The following is a 21,972-nucleotide window of genomic DNA, read 5'->3' as shown; positions in this document are numbered from 1 at the left end:
GAGGAAGGTGTGTTGGATATTATTTACCGCCCTGAGTTATTAGTAAAAACAATGAAGGTCAGTGTAAACCAGGGGTGTCCAAACTTGGCAACTTTAAGACTTGTGGACTTCAACTCCCAGAATTCTGGGAGTTGAAGTCCACAAGTCTTAAAGTTGCCAAGTTTGGACACCCCTGGTGTAAGCAAACAAACAAACTGGAAGGTGCTTTCCTAGCTATGAGGCTCTAGTCCCCATTTATGGTTAAATGTCTTGTTCAATCCCAATCAGCTGCGAATAAACAAACTGCCGTAGCACAGTGCATGTACCCAGTTCACACAAACATCTCCCTCATAAATCTCTCAGCCTCTCCCATTTTTTTTAAATGCTCCAAAATGCTCTATTGGTCCATTGCAACATCTGAACTTGTCCAGATGCTAACATTTGCAGAGCAGGCCTTTTTTTAAAAAAAAAAATCTGGCAAGAATGAGAGAGATCTCATTTCGTTCTCACTCTGCCTGCTTTTAAAAAGACGGCCAAAAAAAACCCATTTTAGTTCCTCAGGCTTTTAACTGTTGGCAAGGTGTGCATTGGTTTTAATTTCTCTTTTTGATGTTATTTTGGATTCTCTGTTGTAGTTGTTTGTTAGCAGTTAAGAAGAAAGGAGTGAGATCAATCAATCAATCGCTGGCATGGGCCAAGCCTGTCTGATGTTACCACATTTCTGCAAACGTTGCTCAGAAATGGAATGGAAATCACTGCACAATGCTGGTGGTCCTCGACTTATGACCACAATTGCGCCCAAAATTTCTGTTAAGTGAGATATTTGCTCCATTTTATGACCTTTCTTTTTTGACATTTTGATGACATTTTGTTAAGTGGATCACTGCGGTTGATAAGTTAGTAACCTGGTTGTTAAGTGAATCTGGCTTCCCCATTGACTTTGCTTGTCAGAAAGTTTCAAAAGGTGATCACATGGCCCTGGGACGCTGCAACCGTCATAAATATGAGTCAGTTGCCAAGCTTCCGAATTTTGATCACGTGACGATGGGGAGGTTGAAAAGGTCGTAACTATGGAAAATGGTAATAAGTCACATTTTTCAGTGCCGCCTTAACTCTGAACAGTCACGAAATGAATTGTTGTAAGTCAAGGACTACCTTTAGTAATCCAGAAACATAAGGTCCAAATTTGTTCTTTTCAGGGGATGGGGGACATGGATTTTGCCTTCACCCTTTAAGAGTCATAAGCATGTGCTCTCCAAAAGATGCATGAATTACTCCAGCCAGCCACACAACAAGAAGCTAAGCATTATTATTTTTTTTATTTTTTTATTTTATTTTATTTTTTATTTAGATTTATAAACCGCCCCCTCTCCCAAAAAGGGACTCGGGGCGGTGTACAGTCAATAAAACACAGATAAAATACATAAATAACAATATAAATAATATATAAACAATTAAATACTTGAGCATTTGGGTGGAGGAGGTGAGACTGCATTGTTGTTGTTAGTTGCGAAGTCGTGTCCGACCCATCATGACCCCATGGACAACTTTCCTCCAGGCCTTCCTGTCCTCTACCATGCCCTGGAGTCCATTTAAGCTCACACCGACTGCTTCAGTGACTCCATCCAGCCACCTCATTCTCTGTTGTCCCTGTCTTTTTTTGCCCTCAATTGTTCCCAGCATTAGGCTCTTCTCCAGTGAGTCCTTCCTTCTCATTAGGTGGCCAAAGTATTTGAGTTTCCTCTTCAGGATCTGGCCTTATAAAGAGCAGTCAGGGTTGATCTCCTCTAGGACTGACCGGTTTGATAGCCTTGCAGTCCAAGGGACTCACAGGAGTCTTCTCCAGCACCATCGTTCAAAGGCCTCAGTTATTTGGCGCTCAGCCTTTCTTAGTTCTTCAGTAAGGCTTTTGATAAGGTAGACCATAACCTACTACTAGATAAAGTAGAAGAATGTGGGTTAGACAGCATCACCACCAGATGGATTCGTAATTAGAGGACTGGAGACTAAAACATATGAAGAACGGTTGCAGGAACTGGGTATGTTTAGCTTAAGAGAAAGAAGGACTAGGGGAGACATGATAGCAGTGTTCCAATATCTCAGGGGTAGCCACAAAGAAGAGGGAGTCAAACTATTCTCAAAAGCACCTGAGGGTAGGAAAAGAAGCAATGGGTGGAAACTAATCAAGGAGAGAAACAACTTAGAACTAAGGAGAAATTTCCTGACAGAACAATTAATCAGTGGAACAGCTTGCCTCCAGAAGTTGTGAATGCCCCAACACTGGAAGTCTTTAAGAAGATGTTGGATAGCCATTTGTCTGAAACGGTATAGGGTTTCCTGCCTAGGCAGGCGGTTGGACTAGAAGACCTCCAAGGTCCCTTCCAACTCTACTATTGTATTGTATTGTATTGTATTATTGTCCAACTTTGCATACATTGCAACTGGGAAAACCTAGAAGCAAACCTAGTATAGCTTAGCTTAAAATATGAGCCAGCTGTGTGCTGCAGCTGCCAAAAAAGCCAGCACACTTCTAGGCTGCATTAACAGAGGGATAGAATCAAGATCAAGACATGAAGTGCTAATACCACTTTATAATGACTTGGTAAGGCCACACTTTGAATACTGCATCTAAATATGTTGAGACTCTAGGAAGAGTGCAGAGAAGAGCAACAAAGATGATTAGGGAACTGGAGGCTAAAACATTTAAAATATGGTTGCTGGAATTGGGTATGTCTAGTTTAATGAAAAGAAGAACCTGGGGGTGACATGGTAGCCGTGTTTCAATATCTAAGGGGCTGCCACAATTTTCCAAAGTACCTGAGGGTAAGACAAGAAGCAATAGGTGGAAACCAATGGTGAAAGTCAAACTTTTTTACTATCGGTTCTGTGGGTGTGGCAGGAGAAGGATACTGCAAAATCTCCATTCTCACCCCACTCTGGGGCAAGTCAGAGGTGGCATTTGCCGGTTCTCCGAACTACTCAAAATTTCCGCTACTGGTTCTACAGAACCTGTCAGAACCTGCTGAATTTCACCTCCGGTGGAAACTAATCAGTAGAGAAGCAACCTAGAACTAAGGAGAAATTTCCTGACAGTTAGTACAATTAATCAGTGGAGCAGCTTGCCTCCCGGAGTTATAGGGCTCCATCGTAGGAGGTTTTCAAGAAAATAGTGGATAACTATTTTTCCAGAATGATATAATGATTCCTGCCTTGGGCAGAGGGTTGGACTAGAAGATCTTCAAGGTCCTCTCCAGCCCTATCTGCTGCTGTACTCATTTCATGCTTTGAGTGTCTAAATTGATGTAGGAGGTCATATCAGCTCAGTGGTGGATTTCAAAATCTTTTAGAACCTCTTCTGTAGGTGTGGCCTGCTTTGTGGGAGTGGCTTGCTGGCCATGTGACTGGGTGGGCGTGGTCAACTTGTAAAATGTGGTGAAACTCACTTAACAATGCTCTTGCTTAGCAACCAAAATGTTGGCTCAGAAACTCTGGCATTTGAAGCGCTCAAGTCTTATAGCTGTCAAGTTACAAGACCTTTGCATCCCTAACCCTTTAGAAAAAAAACTCCCAGGGGTGTTCAAACTTGACAGCTTTAAGACTTGTGGACTTCAACTCCCAGAATTCCTCCTCCAGTCATGTTGGCTCAGGAACTCTGGCATTGAAGTGTGCAAGTCTTAAAGCTGCCAAGTTACAAGACCCTTGCACCTCTAACCCTTTGGGAAAAAAAACCCAGGGGTGTTCAAACTTGACAGCTTTAAGACTTGTGGGCTTCGACTCCCAGAATTCTTCCTCTCGCTCTTCATCTTGATGATGTTTGGAGGGGGGGGGGGGAGAGGGAGCTGGAACCGGTTCTAAACGGCACTGTAGATTTGTGGAACCTCTTCTATAGAAGAAGTTAGAACTGCCAGGAACCCACCCCTGTATCAGCTCATAAAACTTTATGCCTTTTAATAGAATTAGCCTGTCAGAAAAGGCACTATCAGACTCATTTATTAGATTAGACTATTACTCATTTATATGGAACGATCATCAAATATTCCATGAATATTTAAACTTCCTTGCTCTGCAGCCTTCTCCCCCTCCTCCTCTTTCCCCCTGAAGAAAAATAGCTCTGAGTCCTTTTCTTCTGCAGACCCTGGCTCATCTGGAGGCCTACATTGACTTCAGTGAAGATGACAATATTGAGGATGATGTCCTTGCTCAAGGTGGGTCTTCTGTCTGCTTGGGGTGGGGTGTGGTGAGGGGCGGATGAGTCCTCAGGGTGTGGTCAAGAAAGGCAAGGTGTCAGCCACAGCGGCACAATCCAAGCAGCATCTACCGTATTTTTCGGAGTATAAGACGGTGAAAATTTGGGTGCATCTTATACACCAAATGTAGCCCCACCCACCCTTTGGCCTCTGCCTCCCAGCAATTTACCTCCTTGCAGCAAATGGGGGAAATGGGGCTTTTGGAGGTTGCAATAGGCTATGGCAATCCCTGTAGCCTGAAACAGCTGATGATCAGGAGGCCCCTGCAGAAATTGAAAGTGAAACTTGCTGTTTACTGCAGGAGGCAAATTCCTGGGAGGCAGAGGCAGAATTTTCCCCCTCGTTTTCCTCCCCCAAAGCTAGGTGCGTCTTATACTTCGGAGCGTCTTATACTCCGAAAAATATGGTATTTACATGACGCACACATAAAAGGTGACCAGAGGTTCAATAGCTCAGTAGTGGCCATCCCCTTGTGTTTTTAAATCACTCCTTGCACATACCTGCTACAGTTCTTGTACACCCCTCTGATTGTTCTTTTCTTTTTCTTTGGAAATCGCTGTTAGAAACTCACAGAGGCCAAGCTGCCTTTTGGGGAACACACCCCAGGAAATCCCAAAATTGTTCTTCAAAAGGCACCTACACTTTCTTTTTTTTTCCCCTTGAAGGCATTTTACTTCTCATCCAAGAAGCTTCTTCAGTTCTGGCTGAAGGATATGGAATTCTCCACCATTCAGCCAGAACCGAAGAAGCTCCTTGGATGAAGAGCAAAACATCTTCAAGGAAGAAAACGAAACAAAACAAAAACCCCAAGAAAGTCCAGTTGATTTTTGAAAAGCACCTTTGGGACAAATATGACCTGGATGATTGAGAATTTCCATAGACGCAAGCTCTAGGAAAGAAACCAGAGGATTTCTTGTAAGATCCTAGTCCTCCAAAAGAATGGCAAGGAGGGAAAGAAGCCAGGGATGGAGGAAGGGCTGGTCAAGTATGTTTTTTTTTTCCCCCATAGTGGAAAATGCTGTCAAGGCCTTGGAGAAGAAGCTGAGGGAGCATCTGCAAGATGGCCGCCGCGGGCAGAGGCTGAGGGATGGAGTCCATGTAGTCATTGCAGGACCTGCTAATGCTGGGAAGAGCAGCCTTCTCAACCAGTTGTGTGAGTAGCACTGGGGGGGCATGTGAAATGGTGGAGTCGATGAGTGGGTAGCCAGAGAGTGGTCAAGGGATGAAGGAGGGAGTCTTTCAGGATTTTGCCGAAAGGTTCATCAATCACCTTTTAAGAGAAACCTTCTCAAAACCCTGAACAACAAATCTAAGACCATCAACACAAAGGAATATTTGCCACATGAGATGAAGCCTGTTTTAAACACGTGAAGGCATGTTTTTCCTGTACACCGCTTGGAGAGTCCAAGCAATGGGTTAATTCAGTCTGCTTGCCCTTAGGACTGAGGAACTATTTTTCCTTAAGCCACACCTCCTCCTGGTGTGCTCAATCCCCCAGAATTCTTCCTCAGTCAGCCCGTTTGGACGTATTTAGTTAGAGCTCTGAGCTAAATTGATCCTTTTTTTGGCTTGGACTCTCAAATTACGTTTAAAGTTTTTCTCTACTATTCCTCCAACATCGTGAGACGTTTCTCTCTTAAATTCTGCGACTTTCTTCAGTACAATCTGCACTTGAAGGCCAGGAGGTAAGCTGGAAGGTGGTGGGGGGTGCCCCTCAGCCGATCCTCTTGGGACGGCTTCGGAGGCCTGCCGCTTGTCGTTTAAAACGGCGCGGCTGCAGCGGCGAGGTTCCTAACTCCCCAGGCCCCTCGTTTGTTATTTTCGTCGAAGTTTTTTCGCTCCCCGGCCTGCTAGAGGACCTCTGCCGCAGGGAGGAGTGGGCGATCGTCGCCATTGCGAGGCGCGTTCGCCCCTCGCTCTCCCTTAGCCCCACGCTGTTGCGGCGGCCATTTTTAGGCGCGAAAATAGCGCGCCCAGCCATGGCCGCCATTTTGCATCAGCCTCGTTGTTCAGGAGGCCGCTGGAGGTGGCAGGGCCTAGCAAGGGTTTCTCGGGCTAGGATCGCCACCTTCGCCTTTTGTCTATTTTTGCGAGCGGCGCTGGTTCCTGTGCCATTCCAACGGTCATCATACCGGCTCAGGGAGGAGGCCTTAAGTAAGCGCAGGCCTAAAGAATTTTTCTATAGTCATTCTCCTCCCTGCTTCTCCTGCGGAGCCTTGCACCCCGGTGCAGGCCCCAATCCTACCCCTGGGCCTCCGACTGGTGTGAAACATGGGATGATTTTATAGTATTGATTCGATTAATTGTATATATGGCAATTTTAACGATCATTTCGTTTTGTTTCCCATTACAGCACCCAGTCTATATCTATCCTTCTGCCTTATCATAGCCTTGCTCCATCTTGTGTGGTCATTGACTATGGACCTGCCCAGTCCTCCCGATTCCCAAGACGCTAGGCCGAGCCTCTCGCAGGCCCCTAGCAAGGGTTCCTCCTCTTCGGGGAGTGGGGGTGCGGGCAAGAGTGGTGGGGGTAGCTCTGGGAAACAGCGTTCCAGAACCCCTTCGGTAGCTGAGGCCAAGGATGCTGAAAGGCGCCAGCGGGCCCTTGACAAGCAATTCGAGAAGGCCAGACGCCAGGCAGACAGGGTGCAGTCCCTTTCAGGAGCCCCTCCCTCCCGGGAAGATCTCCAGTCGGTCCTCGCCGAGGAGGTGGAATCCCAGGACCTATCCCCTAATAGGTCATTTGCAGAGCCGGCTTCCCCGGTCCCTTCCTGGGCCTGTGAACAGGTTCCTCCCCCTGGGGATGCTAGCATAGACGATATGCAGGGTGAGGCTTCACCCCCCCTAGTAGAGGGCTTGGATCCCGATTCTGACTCTGAGGAGTTATCGCCCCGCATGCAGGAGCTAATGGCCCGTGCCATTGCCAAGGGCATCACGGAGGCCATGAAATTTAAAAGTCCTACCGCAGCGGCCCCTAGGGGTCCCAAACCCGATCAGGCAGCTCCGCCCCCAAGCAAGCGTGCTCGCCATCCTTCCCTGGAATCCTCGGTGGTCAGCGAGGCCTCTGCCATTGAGGACCCTGACCCGGAGGTGCTAGGCCTCTCGGACGACGAGGACCTTCCCCCCGAAGCGCCCGCCTTTGCGGGTCTCTTCAAGCCCAGCCTTTTTAAATCGGTCCTTCACAAGGTCAAGGCTGCCACCAGGGTGGGGATCAAGCCCAAGCCGACCGCGCCGGCGGATGATGCCCCTCCGGCTAATCCCAATGCGGTCATGTTTGATGTGCCAGCGCCCCAGCAAGAGCTGGTTCCGGTCCCGGGGCTGTTCCTCGACTTAATCCAGCGCCAGTGGGCTCAGCCAGCCACGCAATCCTCTCCCAGTGGGGTAGATAGGAAGCTTTATACTATGGAGCCAGTGTTGGAGGACCTTCTGGCCCTTCCCACTGTCGACCCGCCCATCGCTGCGCTCACTTCCAACTCCTCGCTACCGGCCGACCTCCTGGAAGGCCTTAAGGCGGAGGACAAGAAGGCGGAAAAGGCGTGCCACAAGACCCATCTGGCGGCTGCCTGGGCCATCAGGGCCTCTTCTTCCGCTTCCTTTTTTAATAGGGCCTCTGTGATCTGGCTGCGCGAGCTCCTAAACAAGCTCCCGGCGGGAGACATCCGTCTCCACCAGGACGTGTCAAAAATAATCGCGGCCTCCCAGTATGCCGCTGACGCGTCCCTCAATGCCACCAAATTTGCCTCCAGGGCCCTCGGTTCTAACATAACTTCCCGTCGACTGATCTGGCTCCGACATTGGCAAGCGGACCAGAAAAACAAATGGAAACTGGCTTCCGCCCCTTTTAAGGGGTCCAAATTGTTTGGCGAGTCCCTGGATCCTCTCCTCATTGAGTCCAAGGACAAGAGGAAGATCCTACCCTCTTTAAATAAAAAGCAGGAACGTAAGGCCGCTCCCTACTCTAGGAGGCAGTCCTTTCGTGCCTCCGAGCCTTCCACCTCTGCCTCTTCCTTCTCTCCCTCTAATAGGTCCTTCGGCCAGCAGGGCGACAGGTCCCAAGACAGAGCGCCTTTTCGGGACAGAGGCAGGCAGCAGTTCGGCTTCCGCAAGTATAACCGCGGTGGGGCCTCCAACAGGCCGTTCCGTAAGTCAAAGTGACTGCCAGGGCTTGGCGCCCATCGGGGGTCGCCTCCAGCTGTTCGCCTCTCATTGGGCCCAGAACACCGAGGATGCTTGGGTTCTGCAGACAGTCAGGGAAGGCCTCTCCCTAGAATTCCTGTCCCTTCCCCCTCGGACCTTCATCCGGTGCCCTGTCCCGTCCTGCCCCCAGAAGAGGCAGCGTATGGACCAGGAAGTCCGTCATCTCCTGGACATCAGGGCCGTGGAACCAGTTCCCCAAGGCGAAGAGGGGAGGGGGTTTTACTCCATCCTCTTCCTGGTACCAAAGAACTCGGGGGGGTGGAGAGCCATCTTGGACCTCAAGAACCTCAACAGGCATATCGCCTACCGGAGGTTCAAGATGCAGTCTCTGCAGTCCATTCTGGCGGGGATTCGACAGGGAGATCTTCTCACATCTATAGATCTCAAAGAGGCATATCTCCACATCCCCATCCGTCCTCAGCACAGGAAGTTCCTGCGCTTCTTTTATGCGGGTCGCCACTTCCAGTACAAAGCTCTTCCATTCGGCCTCTCGTCCGCTCCTCGGACGTTTACCAAAGTGCTGGCGGTAGTGGCGGCTCAGCTAAGACGCAGGCCCATAAGGCTCCAGTGCTACCTGGACGACATCCTGATCCAGTCGTCGTCCAGGCAGCAGGCCCTTCGGGATCTCCAAACCACTATGAGATCCCTCAGAAACCACGGCTTCTCTCTAAATATAGAGAAGAGCCATCTCACCCCAACCAACAGACTTGTACACCTGGGGGCGGTGATAGATACCAACTTGTGCAGGGTTTTCCTTTCCCGAGACAGGTTGACCGGTCTAAGGTCCATGACCCACAAGGTGTTGAGCTTGAGGCAGGCTCCAGTGGTCCTTCTGTCGCAGCTGCTGGGAAAAATGATCTCCTGCATTTCCATCGTGCCGTGGGCCCGCCTGCATTCCAGGTCTCTCCAGTGGCTGCTGCTGCCGCACCAGAGGGCATCCAGGAGCAACTCTACCAGGCCGATTCGAGTTCCCCCGGACGTGAAGAGGTCTCTCCGCTGGTGGGTGTCTCCGGCCATCCTCAAGGGCCACCTATTCAAGGAACCCGAGAGGTTGATCATCACCACAGACGCCAGCCTCTCCGGCTGGGGAGCTCACATGGGGTCCCTGGTTGTTCAGGGCAAGTGGTCCCAAGTGGAATCCAGCTACAGCATCAACCTGCTGGAACTGAGAGCTGCTCGCCTGGCCCTGCGCCATTTCAGCCGGCCCATCCATCGCCAACATGTGCTTCTGATGACGGACAATGTGGCCACCAAGGCCCACATCAACCGCCAGGGCGGCACCAGATCCAGAGCACTGATGAGAGAGGCGGAGTCCCTGGGATGCTGGGCGGAGCGCCATCTGGAATCCCTTCGCTCCGACCATATCTCCGGAGTGGACAACACACAGGCCGACTGGCTGAGCAGGACGACCATAGATCCTGCGGAGTGGAAACTGGACCCTCGCCTGTTCCACCAGATGTCCGACAGATTCGGGACTCCGGCCGTAGACCTGTTTGCGTCAAGGGACAACAAGCAGCTCGACCGCTTCTACTCCCGGTTCTTCACCCCGGGGGCGGAGGGGACAGACGCACTGCGTTGCAAGTGGCCCCGCGAGCTACTGTATGCCTTCCCTCCCCTGCCTCTCCTTCCTCAATTCATCTCCAAAGTCATCGCAGAGGGAGCAGAGGTCCTTCTCGTGGCCCCGCATTGGCCCCGCAGGTCGTGGTTTGCCGACCTTGTCCACCTGTCGGTGTCTCCTCCGTGGCGCATTCCTCCGGACCAGATCTCCCTCAGCCAGGGGGCCGTGATTCACCCAGAGCCCCAGTGGCTCCAGTTGGCCGTCTGGCACTTGAGGGGGACCAACTGAAAGGCCAAGGCCTGTCGGAGGAGGTAGTGAACACCATTCAGGCGGCTAGACGCCCTTCAACCACTAGGATTTATGATGCGTCCTGGGCCGCCTTCGCCAAGTGGTGTGAGGAGCTGCTCATCGAGCCGACGACCGCGCCTGTTCCCAGAGTGCTTGACTTCCTTCAAGCGGGACTCAACAGGGGCCTGGCCCCGAACACCCTTCGACGCCAAGTGGCGGCTTTGTCTACTGTCTGGTCGGGCGACCACCTTTTGCCTCTCAGCAAAATCCCGAAGGTGCGTCTTTTCCTCAAGGGCGCTTCTAACCTTCGCCCTCCCACCGTTCATCGCTATCCTACTTGGCAGCTGTCCGTGGTCCTGCGGGCCCTCTCTGGCCCTCCATTCGAGCCTTTACGCACTACTTCTCTTCGATTCCTGACGCTGAAGACGGCCTTCTTGATTGCCATCACGTCAGCTCGCCGGATTTCGGAGCTGGCGGCTCTCTCTGTTCGCCAGGATCTGTGCGTCATCCACCCTGACAGGGTCATTTTGAGGCTGGACCCGACCTTTACCCCCTAAGTAAACTCATGGTTCCATAGAGCGCAAGACATTGTGTTGCCAAATTTTTGTCCTCATCCGTCGCATCCCAGAGAGCGATCCTGGCACAATCTTGATGTCAGGAGGGCCCTGAAGGTCTACATCGCTCGTACTGCGGAATTCAGGAAGTCAGAGGCTCTTTTCCTCTCCTTCCAGCCCGGTTCCCTAGGGAAGAAGGTCACTTCCTCCACAATTGGCAGGTGGCTTCGCGCTTGCATTGCGACTGCCTATGAAAGTCAATCCAAGGCCGTTCCGCGCGGCATCACTGCACACTCCACACGAGGTGCTGCTACCTCAGCGGCCTGGGCCACCCAGGCCTCGATCCTGGACATCTGCAGGGCCGCTACGTGGTCCTCTCCTTCTCCATTTGTGCGACACTATAAACTGGACATTTTCGCCTCGGCTGAGGCGTCTTTCGGCAGGCGTGTGCTCCAGGCGGTTGTGTCAGAGACCGAATCCCGGGAGCCTTCTTCTGCCCACCCAGATGGACAATAACTTTGGTATGTCCCATTGCTTGGACTCTCCAAGCGGTGTACAGGAAAATGACCATTGGCTTACCTGAAGGGTCCTTTTCTGTACACCGCGGGAGAGTCCAACCCACCCTGGCTCTCAAGGCCGGGATTCGGGTTCCTCGTGTCAACAGTACATCATCTTGGACGCTTCGCTCCGTCCGCACGAACTGACTCCTTCAAAGAATTCTGGGGGATTGAGCACACCAGGAGGAGGTGTGGCTTAAGGAAAAATAGTTCCTCAGTCCTAAGGGCAAGCAGACTGAATTAACCCATTGCTTGGACTCTCCCGCGGTGTACAGAAAAGGACCCTTCAGGTAAGCCAATGGTCATTTAATGTTTATTTTGCCATTATTTCATTAATAGAACAAACTGAAACAGAACGGAACAAAACAAAGGACACCCCCCTGCGTGCCCCGACCCCCTGTGCATGCGCTCGTGATCCCCCCGTCTCCCGTGCATGTGTGTGAGAGACACCCCCCCGCACCCTATTTTGAGCCTAGCAGGCCTCCCTGAAGCCTCCTGGGACCAAAAATGGGGTATGGAGGGGTACTGCCCCCCTCCCCCCATACCCCCCACACATGCCTGTGGGATCCCTTGCACATGCGTGCGTGTCTCCCGCATGCGCCCTGCCCCCCCCAGCGCATGTGCAGCAGAGACCCGGAAATCAGCTGACTGGCGGGAGGTGCGTGCACATGAGCAGTGGAGCTGAGCTGGGGCAATGGCTCGCCTGCCTGCAGAGAGGGCTCTGTGTGCCACCTGTGGCAAGCGTGCCATAGATTCACCATCACGGGCCTAGAGAGAGCAAAAGAGAGGAAGAACTGGAGAAAAATCACAAAATGCAAAGTCCTGCAAATAGAACGACTGTGGCAGAAGAAAGCAAAGATAGTACCAAATATAATAGACACCTTGGGTGCAATTCTAAAACAACTGATGCACCATTTGAACACCATTGGCAGTGACAAAATCCCCATTGGACCATTGCAAAGGGCAGGATTACTTGGAACAACTTACATCCTGCAATAGTACCTTTAACACCATCAAACCACAACAGCTGCCTATCCCAGGTCCTTCAGAAAGAGTTGATAGTTGGATAAAATGCCAAATCCTCTCTAAACATCTGACTGTCTATGTCAAGAGTGTCAAATTCACATCACTGTGGCATCATGTGACGTATCTGGACTTTTTTCCTCTTCACTAAACTCGGTGTGGGCATGGCCAGTGCATGACGGCCTGCTCTATGTGACCAACCATAATAAAAAAAAAATTCCATATTATGGTCTAAAGTAAAAATCACAACTATCTAAATCTTCCTAATTGTCTTTTTTTAAAAAATCAATTTTAATGCCTGAATTATCCCATAACACCCTTTTGCCATTGAAAAGCAACCAAAATCTAATTTTCCAGAAATAGTATACTACACTATATAATTGATGTAACCCTGACAGAATCGCATATCAAGGCTGCGATTTTGTTTGAATTACCCTTTCCCTTCTCAACAATGAAAGCAATTCTAAATTACTCACATTTGTATCTTTGTATATACTGCATGTCATCTGTTCTAGTGAAGAGTTCAGGGTCCTTTCCCCTCATCTGTTAATTTTGTTCAATAATAGAGCATGTAAAAGATTCCCCCAGGAAAATAATATTGTTAGAATAATACAATTTGTTCTGAAAGAATTCAAGGAAATAAAACAATAACAAGGAAGTCCATTTTAAAAACACTACTTTGTCCTTGGAGTAACAAAGGGCAATTCTAAGATAGCTTTAGCAACGTTACACAAAACTATTAAAAAAGAATAAAAAATTGTTAAGAAAACAATGGTTGAAGCATGAAATAACAAAAAGAAAAGGACATCTCATTAAAGGTATTTTACATTGATACCATGCACAGTGTTTCTCTGAGATGTTGAGACGCTAGAAAAAGTGCATAGAAGAGCAACAAAGACGATTAGAGGGCTGGAGGCTAAAACATATAAAGAAGGGTGGCTGGTATGTGTAATGTAATGAAAAGAAGGACTAGGAGCGACATAATAGCAATGTTCCAAGGTCTCAGGGGCTTCCATAGAGAAGAGAGAGTCAAGCTATTCTCCAGAGCACCTGAGGGTAGAACAAGAAGCAATGGGTAGAAACTAATCAAGGAGAGAAGCAACTTAGAACCGAAGAGAAATTCCCTTGCGGTTAGAACAATGAATCGGCCTCCAGAAGTTGTAAATGCTCCAACACTGGACATTTTAAAGAAGAGATTGTATAACCATTTGTCTGAAATGGTATAGGGTTTTCTGCCGGAGCAGGGAGTTGGGCTAGAAGACCTCCAAGGTCCCTGTTATTCTATATATTCTATGTATTTTAATTCTTTTCTACTTTTACAAACCATTCTTGCTTCCATTACAGGTACATCCTGCTTAATACACTGACTTTTATTCTTTGAGCTACTCAGCTCTTTGAGAGTTCTGCCAGGCTCAAAGTTGCCAAGTTTGAAGACCTCTGGTCTAGTGAATTATTAAAAATCATAGGCAGGTAAAGGCATGCTGTCAGATAGGAAATATATTTTTAAGAAGCTGCAATCCTCCCCGCTGCACATCAGAGAAAGATTCATTTGGACAGAATATTAAAGGTCAACGTGACTACACTCTGAGAATATTTACCAAACCATGAATAAACCAATACTATGCAAAGCAAATGTATTTTCACCCAAAGTGTGTGAAGACCTTTCCCTGTTGTTACTTCTTGCCCTTTTGCGGAGGCTCATTTTAATTTTGCTTTGTGTTATTCTGTAAATAGTCAAGGAGTGTTTGTTTAAATTGTTTTAGGGAGGTGGTTTCCAGATGCTGGAAACATTTTCAAGTGTCCTTCAGAAAAATGTTTACCCATTAGCTTTAAGGGAGATTCTAAGGCTATATTGGAGTTTTTTTAATGTTATGACAACCACTTATGGTTCAGGAAACTCTTAATGGCTGGGATTCCCAATATGTGGATATTCCCTCACTGCTTATCTTTTCCCGGATGTTATTTTAATTTTTTTAAAAAAACTATCTAGAAGGAAATGAGCATGGTGCAAAACAAATCAGAATAATAGAGTATTTCTTTCCAACATTCACATATAAAGTCTCCACAGGGGTTTTTCGGAATTTAAAGTTTGCACTTAACAGCTTGGATTAGGTTATGTAGTTTAACCAAGATAACTAAAACCTAGCAGCCTCAGAAAAAATGTGCTTCAGTGAATGTATTTGTTCCTTAGAATTATACCCATTCTTTAGGAGTTTGCTTAAGCGTTAGCCCTTTCCTCCAATTTTTCTCATTGCAATCTTGGGACAGAAGCGGGGCTGAGAAAGAGTGACTGGCCTACAGTCACCCAATGAGCTTTGGTAGATGAGAGTGGATTAGACCTGGATCTCACTGGACCTGGTTCAACATTGTTACACTGCTACATCACTGGATCTCTAAAGAGAATTTTGTTTATCTTGTGTTGGCTTAGAATGTTGGAGTATCCAGACAATTGGTCTCCAAAGTTGGCAACTTTAAGACTTGTGGACTTCAGCTCCCCAAATTTCCTAGCCAGCATGGCTGGCTGAGGAATTCTAGAATCGAAATCCACAAGCCCTTAAACTTGTCAAGTTTAGGGATGCCTGGATTAGATTATGGTTCATTGTATGGCATGAACCGAGCAAGTGGGTTAAATTTTGTAACTAAGCTGAGCTAAGAATATCATGGGAATTCACCCACTGTCTTTCTTCCCCTTCTTGACTGATACAACCTTTTCTCTCTAGGTCAAAAGCCAACTGCTATAGTCTCTCCAGTGGCAGGGACCACGCGAGATGTGGTGGAGACTGCCTTGAACATCGGTGGCTTCCCTGTGGTGCTGAGCGACACGGCAGGCCTGAGAGAGACCACAGACGTGGTTGAGATGGAAGGAGTGAGCAGGGCTCGTCAGAGGTGAAAGGAACTGTGGAAGGGGAGGATAAGAATGGGAGGGGCTTATACATTGGGAGCCATCCTTTACCATGCAGTAAATATTACAATATAGGACATAGAAATGTAAGGAGGGAACATCCAATAGTGGTCAGCTATGCTCAGTGGTGAAATTCAAATTTTTTTACTACCAGTTCTGTGGCCGTGGCTTGGTGGGCATGGCAGCGGAAGGATACTGCAGAATCTCCATTCCCACTCCACTCCAGGGGAAGGATACTGCAAAACCTCCATTCCCACTCCACTCCAGGGGAAGGATACTGCAAAACCTCCATTCCCACTCCACTCCAGGGGAAGGATACTGCAAAACCTCCATTCCCACTCCACTCCAGGGGAAGGATACTGCAAAACCTCCATTCCCACTCCACTCCAGGGGAAGGATACTGCAGAATCTCCATTCCCACTCCACTCCAGGGGAAGGATACTGCAAAACCTCCATTCCCACTCCACTCCAGGGGAAGGATACTGCAAAACCTCCATTCCCACTCCACTCCAGGGGAAGGATACTGCAAAACCTCCATTCCCACTCCACTCCAGGGGAAGGATACTGCAAAACCTCCATTCCCACTCCACTCCAGGGGAAGGATACTGCAAAACCTCCATTCCCACTCCACTCCAGGGGAAGGATACTGCAAAACCTCCATTCCCACTCCACTCCAGGGGAAGGATACTGCAAAATCTCCATTCCCACCCCACTCCAGGGCCAGCCAGAGTAGCATTTGCTGGTTCTCTGAACTACTCAAAATTTCCGCTACCGGTTCTCCAGAACCTGTCACAACCTGCTAGATTTCACCCCTGGCTATGCAACTATGAAAAGTCAAAGATAAACTATCTATATATTTCACTAATAAGTTGTGGTTGTTTGTGGTTGTCTTAAGGGCCTTTCCCCTCTGCTGAGGAAGAGTGCTACCCATCCATCCTTTGAGCAAGCAAAAAAAAAAAAAAAAGTTTTACAAGTAATCCACAACTTACAACCACAATTGGCATCAGAATTTCCATCACTAAGCAAGGCTTAGAAATAAGTGAGTTGCACCCAATTTTGCAACCTTTTTTTGCCATGGTTGTAAAGTGAATTACCACAGCTATAAAGTAAATCATACACACACTAAACAAGTGGTTGTAAGCTGAACACTAGCTGTGCTGGCATGAAATTGGCTGCCCTACTCATCCATCCCTTTCCTGCTTTGATTGCCTCCATCCGCAGTCATTGCAGTCCCCAGTGTAATGCCTGACAGAGCCTGATAGATCTTAATGCATCTTGGAGCTGCCTGTGCAGCATGTCAGAATGAGGAGAAAAATCTTGTTTTAACTACACTCCTATTATGGACAATCTTCCCAATCTTCCAGTCTCATGGGCTGGGTATGAGATGGAGGCAACCTCATGGGGACACAGCTGAACAAACAGGTAGCCAGGTGTGCTTTTCTTGTGGCGCACCAGATTCAGACAGTGAGGAGGTTGGGAGGAACATGGGCCAGTCCGGGAGTCTGGGGAAGGCTCTGATGAGGCTCTGTCTCAGAGGCAGAGAGGTGGTCAGAGCCGTATGCCAGTTATCAGCTGCCTTCTGAGGCAGACGAACAGCTGGAGCCTGTTCTCAGTGTGCACATGTGCAGAGTGGCCAAACGAAGGGAGCAGCTAAAGAACAGGCGTTGATTTGGGAGTAAAGCCACAGGTGGATGATGAATGACCCTCCCAGACGAAATAAAAGAGCGAAAGGGGAGTGGAGTTTCCAGAATGCAATTAGTTCCCTTAATTGGTTCATGACTCTCCAAGACTCCTTGTCAGGTTTTGCCAATATCGGCCTGTCAGCTCTTCAAGCCAGATAAGGTCTGTGACTGTAAGTCCTCCCTTGAAAGACTTTGCTAGATGTGAATGAGCAGAAGTCACAGTAACTTAATAAAAAGGGTTTTTTTTATCACGAGAAGGAGTTGTTTCGTGGTTTGGGGAAGCCAAAGTCAGAACACTTTTGTTGTGGTTAGGCACAAGCAAACATCTGGCCTAAGTCCCAACTTAAATAGATTTAGATCCAGAAAGCAAGTTTCTTAGGTGAAGAACTGTCCAAAAAAGTGTGAGGACTGGGATGCATGACTTCATCTTCTACTCGTCCCTGCCACCCCCCCCCCCCCCAATATCCCTCCCAGGAAGGCCACCTTTCCCTGCTACACATCAAACTAGCATTTCTAACTCTGTTCATTCAAGCAATGGTGTCTGGTTTGCCTGCAGCACTTAATTTCATTGTAGGCAAACGTGTTTATTACAGGTAGTCCTCAACTTACAACCATTCATTTAGTGGCCATTTGAAGATACAACAGCACTGAAAAATTCTATTCTATTCTTGTTCTGTTCTATTCTATTCTATTCTATTCTATTCTATGACAGTTGCACTGTCCAGGGGTCATTTGATCAGCATTTGAAACTTTCCCAGAGGGATTCCAATGAGCAAAGCCAGTGGGGGAAGGGAGATCCATTTCATGACCACATGATTCATTTAACAACTGTAGTGATTTGCTTAACAACTGTGGCAAAAGGGCTGTAAAATGGGGCAAAACTCGCTTAATAGCCCCCTTGCTTAGAAATTTTGGCCTCAATTGTGATCATACGTTAAGGACTACCTGTACGACTACAGCTAGTCCTTGACTTACAACGGTTCATTTAGCGACCGTTCAAAGTTACAACAGCACTGAAAAAAGTGATCTGTGACCATCTTTCACAGTTACAGCCTTTGCAGCATCCCCAAGGTCATGTGACCAAAATTCAGATGCTTGGCAACTGGTTACTGGTTCACATTTATGACGGTTGCAGTGTTCCGGGGTCGTGTGATCTCCTTTTGGGATCTTCTGACAAGCAAAGTCAATGGGGAAGCCAGATTCATTCAACAACCAGGTTACTAAGTTAACAACTGCAGTGATTATCACTTAACAATTCCGACAAGAAAAGTTGCAAAATGGGACAAATCTCACTTAACAACAGCAGAAATTTTGGGCTCAATTGCGGCCATACGTTGAGGACTACCTGTAACTACAGTGTACTGTGGCAGGAATACACCCATCCAGAAGATGGGAGCTTTATTTAAGGCAGTATTTTTCAGACTTGGCAAATTTAAGATGTGTGGATTCAGAACTCCCCAGCATACTGGACATGGCCTCAAACACCCACCAAAGAAAAGGGAGTGATGCTTGCTTTCCTAGCGCAAAGTGCAGGGTAAGGATGTAGGAGAAAAATGCATCGGTTTGGAGCCATGATAAATGTGGTCCAGACAGAACATATGGCTATCATCATGTTCAAAACAGAGGAAGGGGAAGAATCCAGAGAGGAATTTCTTAAGCGCCTTTCCTTCCCACCCTGTTTTTATATGTGTACTAATTAAGGCTGCATTATGGGGAAAGCTTCAGTTTCTTTATGATCTGCATCTTTTCATTGGGAATGTCTCTTAAAATAAACGTTAAGAATGCCTCTCCGAGTGGAAGTTTATAATTAGGAAATGAACGACGATTCTTGAGGATGTAACTTAGGGGAGAATTAAGGCTTGGTTTTTTAAAAAAAATATTTTCTTGTAGGGTCTGCGACGCTGACCTCGTTCTGGTCATTTTGGATGGGAAAGTAGCAGCTGAACATCCTAGCCACTTAACTATGTCCATGGTAGATGTCCTGTCTGCCAGCGAGTCAAATGAGACGCAGCCTTACCTTCTGGTTCTGAACAAAATGGACCTACTCGGAGAAGAAGACCAAGCAGATCTCCTGAGGACCTGTGACAGTCTTGGTGTAGGTCCTGCCTGCATGTTGTCCTGCAGAACTGGAGATGGGATTGTGGCCTTCCTGAATGCATTGCAGGAACAGCTGGCACACATGTGAGAACAGAGGGGGGGAAAGGCAGTGGGAAGAATTGAGGGTGGATGTGTAACATATGTTTAAAAACCCCATGACCTGCACTTTTTACATGGTGGATGATGTTGGGTGGCGGCTGAACTATCCCATGAGGGAACTGCCAATCTTGTTCCTTAGAATGTTGTACAGAGAACGGTGCAGCATGGGCATGTTGGAGGGTACATATCATGTTTCCCTGAAAATACAACCTATCCCAAGGTAAAAATTAAGTTAGGGTGGGTTGGGGGTTGGAGCTGCCCTACTACTTACCTCCAGACAGATGCAGCCAGGCCTCGCTTACCCTGACCCCTGCCTTGCCAGCCCATTTCTTTTGCAGCTGGCAAGGCTTTACCGAGGGTCTCTGCAGCCGATAACAGAGTCTCAGACCAATCCAGAGCTCCGTTATCAACTGCAGAGGGCATCAGGAAAGCCTTATCGGCCTTGCTGGCTGCTGAAGAAGTGACAGTGAAAGGGAGGCCGGGGGCAACACGCACAAGTGAGGTGAGTCAGTGGACAACGTCCCCCGAAAATAAGACCTGGTGCCTTTTTTGGTGGCAAAATATATATATAAGACAGGGTCTTATTTTCAGGGAAACATGGTAGTAAGTGGAGTAGTGTGATAGCTACAGAATAAAGGGCAATATTTCATACTGGCCCCACAATGAGAGTGGAGCACATCGGAGAAGTTGTGTGGACGTGACCTGAGATAATATCTTAATTTAAGCTGTTGGGAATTGAAGATAGAACCTTCAACGTTAGGTGTACGTACAGGCGTACAGGTAGGCCTTGCTTAACAAGCAGTCACTTAGCAACCATTTGAAGATATGATGGACTTGCCCAAAGAGCTACTTACAACCCACTTCTGGAGTTCTAATAGTGTCACTGCCTCCCCCCCCCCCTCCCAATGTGATTGCGTTTTGGATGTTTTGATGACCAGCTCACATTTATCACTGTGACTGTCAATGTTTTTTTGCTGATCTCTGGTGTTTACTCCCAGTTTCTGGCAAAAAAGACGCCCATTGAATAAAATGTGTTTGCTTAATGACCCTCACAAAACAGGTTGCAAAATCAGGCGTGGTCATAGGATGACCTGATCAATGACCACCACAACTTATCACTGTGATTCTGGATCAATTATGGTCATAAGTCAAAGACTACCTATACATATTGATCAGATGTTGCATCTTGTTGAGGCATTCTTCTGTGTGTCTCAACTGTAGATGCTCGGATGCTGCCCATTTCCTATTAATGCAAGTAACAACCCAGCATAATTCATACATGCTGATAAATCATCTACTTAAGAACTGCAAATCTGAATGTTCTCACTCTGCAGGTGTGGAGATCCCCGAACTGGTTCCCCCAGTCCAACGCAGGCACGTCACCAGCTCAGCTTGCAGAAGTGCTTGGAGGCCCTCGGATGCTTTGCTGAGTACCAGCTTACGGATCTGGTGTTGGCTGCAGAGCAGCTGCGACTGGCACGGCGACAACTAGGGCGGCTGACAGGCCAAGTGGGCACCGAAGAGCTCTTGGCAATCATCTTCAAGGACTTTTGTATTGGCAAGTGAAGGAGGCCCACCAGCTATGAACTCATCAGCACATGGCGCCATCCAGAGGCTGAAGGTGGTTCTGCACTTATAACACTTCTGGAAGACGGAAATTTTATTTAAGGCAGTATTTTTCGAAATTGGTAAATTTAAGACGCGGGGACCAACTCTCAGAATTCCAAAGCCAAGTTTGAAAAAACACTGATTTAGGTTTAGAAGCTGCACTGGTGGTGATAAAGAGAGGATTTTGGCCGAAGGATAGAAGACATGTTGAAGTGGTCCCTCCAAATGTAATAATCAGCCTCTCCCACTAAACTTAAGTAGCTCCTGCCAACTTTACAGTCTAATATCTTCTGGGTTAAAGTTCTCAACAATTATCTGAAGCCTAAGGAAGAACTGAATTGTATTCACGACAAATAGTCACAAAAGGGGAGCAGGCAAATTTATGGAAATAGTTGAGTTTATTAGTAGGTTTTCTTTCGGTAGCAAAAAAACCAACCTCATTCGGCAGCATTGTATTGATGACTATTAAATGCTGGGGATGAAAGAAAAGTTATTGTCTTTGGATCCTGCATATGAAATTTTTGGGTGGGTGAGTGGGAATTTGGGTGACTATTACAGAAACCAGGATGCTAGACTACACACACACACCCCAGAAACACTCCTTACTGAGTATGGAGCAGGGGTGGGTGGCTGCCGGGATTACTGCCGGTTCGCTGCGCGCACGCATGCCACACATTGCTTGCGCATGCACAGTTGCCTATCAATTGTTCTGTGCATGCGCAGAACATTATAAAATGACTAAAAAAACATGCCGGCAACGGCATGAGCGACCGGGGAACCAGTTTGGGGACGTACCGAGCCTGCTGTCCGGTTCGGCGACCCAATCCCAATTTCCACTACCGGTTCACCTGAACCGGTGCAAACCGGTAGCAACCCAACTTTGGTATGGAGATTCTCAGTCATCCACATCATGGTTGTCCCAAGCTCCTTGAAGAAGCTTCTGGGATAAGAAGTGAAACGTCTTCAAAGGAAAACCAGAAAGTCCAATTGCCTCTTGGGGAAAAAAAAGCACCTTTGGGGTCTCCTTACTGATTTGTTTCCCATATCTTAAAATAGCCCACTAACCCACCCACCCAGCCATTGTGACTTTAAAAAGATTTCCTAGCACAATGTATGAAGCCAGCCGGTTGTGTTTTATTCAATAACATTAGCAGGGATTCTCTTTGGTGAAGCTCTGGTTG

At 47.8% G+C, this 21,972-nt stretch overlaps 1 protein-coding gene across 3 annotated transcripts in view; it reads left to right on the top strand.

The window, feature by feature from the left end:
• GTPBP3 (GTP binding protein 3, mitochondrial) overlaps positions 1-21,280 on the top strand; it is a 41,382-nt gene extending 20,102 nt beyond the window's left edge. For 2 of the 3 annotated variants that reach the window (XM_081959335.1, XM_081959336.1), the window contains exons 5-9: positions 4,112-4,184; positions 5,236-5,379; positions 15,124-15,289; positions 18,878-19,168; positions 20,518-21,280. In XM_081959335.1, coding sequence (XP_081815461.1) covers positions 4,112-4,184; positions 5,236-5,379; positions 15,124-15,289; positions 18,878-19,168; positions 20,518-20,749 — 906 coding nt within the window. In that variant the 3' untranslated portion in view covers positions 20,750-21,280. The remainder of the gene's footprint in view (positions 1-4,111; positions 4,185-5,235; positions 5,380-15,123; positions 15,290-18,877; positions 19,169-20,517) is intronic. The other variant, XM_081959337.1, reaches the window with a different exon arrangement.
• The last annotated feature ends 692 nt before the right edge of the window (positions 21,281-21,972 follow it).

Source organism: Natrix helvetica, assembly GCF_964273705.1.
Source record: "Natrix helvetica genome assembly, chromosome: 1".
Lineage (NCBI taxonomy): Eukaryota > Metazoa > Chordata > Lepidosauria > Squamata > Natricidae > Natrix > Natrix helvetica.
Note: the sequence above shows the minus strand (reverse complement) of the source record. Positions and strands in the feature narration are given on the sequence as shown.